General features: G+C 62.9%; 1 protein-coding gene across 3 annotated transcripts in view; it reads right to left on the reverse strand.

The window, feature by feature from the left end:
- The window catches only part of PLEKHA2 (pleckstrin homology domain containing A2), a 19472-nt gene that overhangs the window by 11557 nt on the left and 1253 nt on the right, over positions 1–6662 (reverse strand). Inside the window, exons 1-4 of one of the 3 annotated variants that reach the window (XM_014955885.1) lie at positions 5435–5619; positions 3004–3167; positions 1992–2048; positions 663–711 (exon numbers count right to left, since the gene is read on the reverse strand). In XM_014955885.1, the coding sequence (XP_014811371.1) occupies positions 663–711; positions 1992–2048; positions 3004–3144 (247 nt within the window). In that variant the 5' untranslated portion in view covers positions 3145–3167; positions 5435–5619. Of the gene's footprint in view, positions 1–662; positions 712–1991; positions 2049–3003; positions 3168–5434; positions 5620–6662 lie in introns of those variants that run through there. The other 2 variants (XM_014955887.1, XM_014955886.1) reach the window with 2 other exon arrangements.

Consider the following 6662-nt stretch of genomic DNA (forward strand, 5'->3'; position numbering starts at 1 on the left):
TGCCACACCGGGTCCCCGGAGCAGCCCCGTCCCCGCGTGGGGACACGCTGTGTGCCCTCGTCTTGGGCCACATCCCTTGTGGTGAAGTCCTGCAGAGACAGCCCCGGTCCCCGGGGAGGAGTACGTGCTCCTGACGGCGTTTCTGCTGATTGAAGCCATGGCTCAAAGCACAGCCTGGGTCGGGCTGAGGCCATTTGGGGCTGGGGGGAACTGGGTACAAAACACCCCTTTCCTTGCACCCACTGGCATTAAAAAAAGAAAAAAAACCACACTGTATTGCACAAGGGGACACACGGAAAGGATGCAAGAGCACAACCGGGGGACCCATCGGTTGCCTCCATCTCCAGGCTCTGCCTGTGCATCTCGCATGGGGGGGTCACACCGACAGGGTCACTGCGCGGGGCTGTGACCCATCGGGTCCTGCCTCCATCTCCAGGCTCTGCCTGTGCATCTCGCATGGGGGGGTCACACCGACAGGGTCACTGCGCGGGGCTGTGGCTCACACTAGCCCTACGCTGGCCCTCGAGCACGGTGGGTGCTGTCAGCGTCCCCGTCCCTCCCCGGCCAAGGGTCCTGCGGGTCCATCCAGCAGCAGCCGGGAGGGAGGGCTCACAGCACCACAACCTCCCATGGTGGGGTGTCCTCACAGCCCCCCCACTCACCAAAGCAGAACGGAGTTTTCGGCTTCTGTTTCGGGGTGGCAATGCTCACCTGCAACAGGGCAAATTAAGGAAAGAAAAAAAAAAAAAAGATAATAGCACACGATGCTCACCTGCGACAGGGCAAATTAAGGAAAAAAAAATAAAGATAATAGCACACAGTAACGGCAACCACGGGAGCTGGAAGTTTCTGTTGGGCCACGGCCCAATTAGCACATCCTCCCCTAACGGCAGCCACGGGAGCTGGAAGTTTCTGCTGGGCCACGGCCCAATTAGCACATCCTCCCCGTCAGACCCCGCTGGGTGCCACCGTGGGACCCCACGGGGCATCGCTCCCACCCCAGGCTCTGTGTCCCCCCCAGAACGGCCGGGCAGGACCCCCGGCAGCACGAGGCCGAGCTGCAGGAGCCCAGGAGCCGCGGCGCAGCTGGGCCAGCTCTGGGGCAGCGGCCCGTGTCGGGCGGAAGGAGCCCGCCGGCGGCAGCGAGCGCGGTCCCAGGGGAAGGTCAGCGCGGAGTCGGGGCTTTCATCCCCCCCCGCTCCCCCCGGCGCGGGCTGCGCTGCGAAGCAAAGGACTCAGAGCTTTCAAAGGCCTCCAGAATGCGAGTTTCTGCTGGACTAACACAGTCGCTCTTGTCAGCAATTAAGAAAATTGAGGGAAAATAGCAGTGGTTTCTCCCTAAAGAGTAGGAATCATTTATATAAGAATAATACTCCCCGGGGCTCCAAGCACAGCATTCGTGGAGTATTTATTCTGACAGGCTTCCTCCTTTGGAGCCAGTCTATAATGCTTTAAATATGTTTTCTCAAGCAAACCTCCTTTTTTCTGGCATATTTACAGTTGGTAGTTAAAGCCACTGGCATAACCCAATCCTGCAGTTTGTGACCAAACGCTGTCCTGCGGCAATTTGCATTTAGACTAAAACATATATAATTTATAAGAGAGGCTCCGTCCGAAATGGGGAAGGCTCAACCTCCCGGCGTTGCTTCATCTGCGCTTAATTTATAAATCATGATTCAGCAGGAACAGAGAGATCCGTCCGAGTCTTTATCCGGCTCCAGCACGGGGCTGAGCCCGGCGCGGTGGCCACGAGCCCCCGCTCCCCCGGGCAGTGGCCAAGGGGCAGCCGATGGGGCAGGACGGTGGCAGCTCTGCTGTGCTTGGACCTCTTCCTCCCCTTCCCACTGCCCCGCTCAGGGGGTGCAGGGAGGATGGCGGGGGCTCGGGCAGGACCTGGCCTCCAGCACAAGCCATCGCCTCTCCCGGGAAGGCCGCAGGGAGAAGGGGACAGGGGGGACCACTCATTTTCCTTCCCCCAACCCCGACATTACCTTGGAGATATAGGTCAGCTGCAGGGACCCGACAGCACCCGCCCCGATGGCCAGGTTCTGCAAAACATTTAACGAGCGACAGGGGTTAAACGACGGGGGGAAGGCAAAGGAGGCCAGCCAGGCTGTCACTTAGTGTCACCGGGGTCAGGCAGCAGAACCACCGGCCACTTCCCCTCTCCGGGCACCTGGTTCATCTCCTGCCCCACGAGCAGCAGGGACCGGTCACGTTGTGCTGCACTGAGTGCTGTGCCCGTCTCGGTCCCCTCCACACCCCCCGTCCCACTCACCGACCCCCACAGCGGCCATTTGGGTGCCCGATGGGCTACGACCCCCCCAGGGCCCACAGAGGAGGAGTCAGGGCCAGCACTGGCCAGTGGGCACTTCCCCTTCCCCTGAGAACAAGGCAATGAAGAACCTGCTGACGATGCTCCTCAGGAAGGCAGGTGCCTCCCCAGCCCACAGCCATGCTCAGGCACCGCGGGCTTTCCAGGAGGGTCTCCCTAGAGCTCCAGGGCTTCCAAGCTCTTGCTCTTTTGAGCCTGACCTCAAGCACTGGGGTAGCTCCCAGAGACATTGGGCTCCACATGCCCAGACTCCATCTCACCCCACCACCCTGGTCTATGTGCTTGTCCTGCACGACACCACTCCCAAGAGTACACGTATTCCTAGGATAACCCCTTCTCTTTCTTGTTATCCCTGTCCCAACACTAAGCCACAAGGGAGATGTGACACCCCACGTTGGCACAGCATTCCTGCAGCTCCTCCAGGGTACCAATGGCTCCCGGTGCTGCTGGGGCAGTCCTGGAAACCACAGAAGGGGCTGCTCTGGTGGAGCTTGGTCGTGGCTGCACCCAGCCACGGGAGACCCCTGCAGAGAACCGATACCACAACCAGCATCCTCCTTTGGGGACCCAGAGGAGCCACCTCCACCAGGGAGCCTGAGATGCAGCCAAGAACTCACTAGCAAATTCCACAGAGGTGCCCAGCGGGAAGCCAAAGCAGAGGAGCCCACCTGAGGGTTGTCCATGTACCAGAGCAGGCAGTTGGCCTGGGTGTCCAGGATGAAATATCTCCGCAGAAACTTGCCACAGGTCTCATTTTCTTCGATGTCCAGGAACCCGCAGATACGGTTCTGTCGATCCAAGTACGGCATGCCGGGCTCCTTCTCGCATCACCCTGCGGAGGGACGGGCAGGGAGAGGTAAGTGCTCTGCTCCCGCTGCCCAGGGAGCTCCTGCACCCACTGCCAGACGTGCCGGGGTGCCAGCGCGGCCCCACAGCTCCCACCCGAGCTCACAACACAAGGATGCCAAGAGGGAAGGGACAACCTGCTGGGGCTGGACCAGAGGAGCACATCAGCTGCCTCCCCTCGCTGAAAAACGAGGCACTTCCACAGACGTGTTCCTCCCTGTGGAGGTGGAGATGGTTCCCCAGCCCCGAGAGCTGCCAACCCCCCCCAGCCAGGCTCCAAAGGCCCGAGAGCTGGCACGGGGCCGGGCGGAGGGGCTGGGGGTTGCTGCTCAGCCAGCTCCCCCCTCCGCATCACATCCCACAGCCCAGCATCCTGCCCGTCCCGCTTCCCAACCTGCCCAACACCTCCCGCTCCTCTCCCAGACCCCCACAATTTAACCCCCAAAAAGCAAAGTCCCCGAGCGTTTGCACTGAGGAAAGCTGCCAAACACAACCATCACCCAGCACGCCTCGGTGACGAGCGGGTGCCGGGCCCGGGTGCAAGCAGGAGCAGGACAGAGCAGACCGAAATAGCTCAGCGAGGAGCTGCAGGGCTTTGGGAAGAACCCGGGAGCTGCAGATGGGCTCTGTGAACAAACGCTCACCAGCCCAGCTCCAAGACCACTCGTGGCACCAGGGCCACCGGGACACCCCGGGGCAGTGACAGAGCGATGCCGAGTGACAGCCCCAAACTGCCCCTGTCACACGGTGGCTGCATCCCACCGAGCTGCCCTTGGGAGAGCTCAGCAGCGTGGGGCAGCCCTTGGCACAGCTCAGGCCACCGACAAAGTAGCCACAAAGAATTTGATGTGAGACACCAGGTCGCCGGGAACCATAAGAGAAACTCATCCCGAAGCAGCCTGCGCGCCAGAGAGAGCCCGAGCACACTCCCAGGAAATGGAAAACAATCTGCAACTCCAGCAGAAAATCTGTGCAGCCAGGATGCCGAGTCAGCAGGGAAAACAATGACCCATCGCCGCGGGGCCAAGCCGTGTCACCAGGTCTGCCGTGGGCACGGACCCCCCGGCCGGGGCGAGCCACCCCCGAGCTCGGGCTCCGAGCAGAGCGGGGCTGGCACCAGCCCCCCTGGCAGCCCCCACAGGGACCCCTCTGCGGGACCAGGGGGAAACGCCGCTGCCGACCTGCCATGATGGCCCTGAGCTGCCGGGCTGAGAGCACGGCGGCCACGGTGCCCGTGGATGGGCTTTGCCTGTGTCCCCTGTGGATGCAGGATGTGGGGGACCCCAGCATCACCCCATCACCCCACGGCAGCGGGTGCACGTTGCCGCCGCTTCCATTCGGCTGCGGTGCCCACCCGGGGGGAACCCACAGCACCCCTGGGTCTCTGCACCATCGATTCCAGCCCCGGGGGGGAAGCGAAAGCAGCACCGAGAGCCACAGGGGGCCGGGCAGAGCCCCCTCCCCACGGCACGGGGGGAAGGAGGCAGCGGTCCCGAAGGACACGAGCTGAGCCCCGTGCGGTGTGTCCGGTAGAAGAGGGGTGACTCGCGCAGGTGCCAGAAATGGAGGCTGCACAAATAAAAGATCTCATGCAGAAAAGGAGGAAATACTATTTTTGAGCCGAATAGCGGCAGTGGAGTGGGGCCCTGAGAGGCAAGTGTTGTGCAAGAGTTGTGGTGCAGCTGCAAAGGTAGAGGTGGTAGAGAAAACAAGCCAACCTGTTGTCAGGATCTCAGGGTTTATCACCAGGGTTTCAGAGATGGGTATCAGGGCTTTGCTAAGAGGGAAATCGCACTGCTTCAGTAGAAGAGAGTGGTTTAAAACAACACATTTGCCCTGATGCAAAGGTTTTGTGGGCACTTCACATTTTACTGCTTGTCCGTGGGCGGGGGGAAGCACAGGGAGAGCAGATTCCCAGGTGCCTTCAGCCATACCCATACGGTCAGAGCAGGCCTCATAAATCGCCTCTTTCTCCGGCTGCTGATGTAAGTCCAGAGATTTCTGCTCAGGAGAGGGATGAGGAAGAGCCGGGCCGTGTCGCAGCCAGCGCAGGGACGAGTCCCCAGCCCCATGGGACCGCATCGCCAGCCCCACAGGACTTCCTGCATTCCCCCTCTGCCATCCTGAATTCCCAGCTTTTTCAGAGTCATAATATCCCACCAAAAAAGGACAACCCTCTTCTGGCTCAGTTAAAGAGATGACAAGAGCAATTAGGCTACAGAAGAAGGTCTACAGCATAAAATCCCCTCTCACCTGCCTGCTGAGACACGGGTGAGCGCTCCCCAGGGAGAGGCAGAAGGTGTGGGGCACCCTCTGAACGGCCCCCTCGCCCCTCTCTGCGGTCACTGCTGGCTCAGGGGCCTCGTGTGCTGCCACACAGCCAGACTTTCCAGGAAGCAGCCCCGGGACACCAGCACTTCACGGCACCATCACCGCTCTGTCCCGCTCCCAACTCAGCCACAGCCACAGCAGCGCGACCCCGGGGCACCCGGCAGCAGGAAAAGCCACGGGAAGGGGAGAGGTGACACTCCGAGCGTGGGCCAGAGGCATCTCCTCGGCACCTCACCCCACAGCACGGCCCACTGCACCTGCAGGCAGCACAGCATCACCCTCCTCCTCCTCTTCCTCCTCCTCCTCTCCCACTCCCGTCTGCCCGAGCTGCCCCGGTGCCGGTTGGGGGGCAGGACGACCACCCCCGTTCCACGAGGGCTCCGAGCCGCGGTGCCCACTGCCCCCACGCACCCCCGAGAGCCCCGGGTGATGGCTGCAGCGGGTGCAGCACCACTTCCTTCTACCTGCCCTTGCAGAGGAGTTTCCAGAGCCGTCCCCGGCCGGCGGCTCACGCAGCGCACACACCAGACACACGGTGTGGGCAGAGCCCGGCCACCAACTCCTGCTAATTCCAGACATTTGCCTTGATGAAATAATGAACCTGTTGAAAGGCAGGCTGGGAGCGGCGAGGATGCGCGTCTTCACTCACCCCCCAACAGGGGAACGCGCTCTGAGCGGCTGCGGACCCCAAATCCCCCCCCCATTCACCACTGACCCAGCAGAGAGCCGTGCCTGCAGCGCTCCCCGAGCCCCCGCAGGGACCCCCCTCCCAGACCCGCGGCACCCCCCGCCAGGAGCATCCCCCGCTGCCCCCGGGTCCCCCCGAACGTGCCGAAGCCACCGGCCCCGCCGCCGCCCCCGCCGCCCCCGGGAGGCCTCTTCCCCCCGGCCGAGGCACGGATGCTCCCGGCCGCCGCCACCGTACCTCCCGCCAAATCCCCGGACCGACGGACCATCCCCACGGCGGCTGCTCCACCTCGGGGCCGGACCCCCCCTCCACCTCCCGGGGAAGCCCCTTCCCGGGGGGGAGCCCCGGCGGGTGGGGAGGGATGGAGGGAGGATGGGGACGGGGCGGCGAGGGTCCCCAGCCCGCCCCCGCCGGGAAGCGCTGCCCACGGGCACGCGTGTCCCCCGCACTCACCCCGCGTTG

This window comes from Calidris pugnax, unplaced genomic scaffold, assembly GCF_001431845.1.
Source record: "Calidris pugnax isolate Ruff unplaced genomic scaffold, ASM143184v1 scaffold314, whole genome shotgun sequence".
Lineage (NCBI taxonomy): Eukaryota > Metazoa > Chordata > Aves > Charadriiformes > Scolopacidae > Calidris > Calidris pugnax.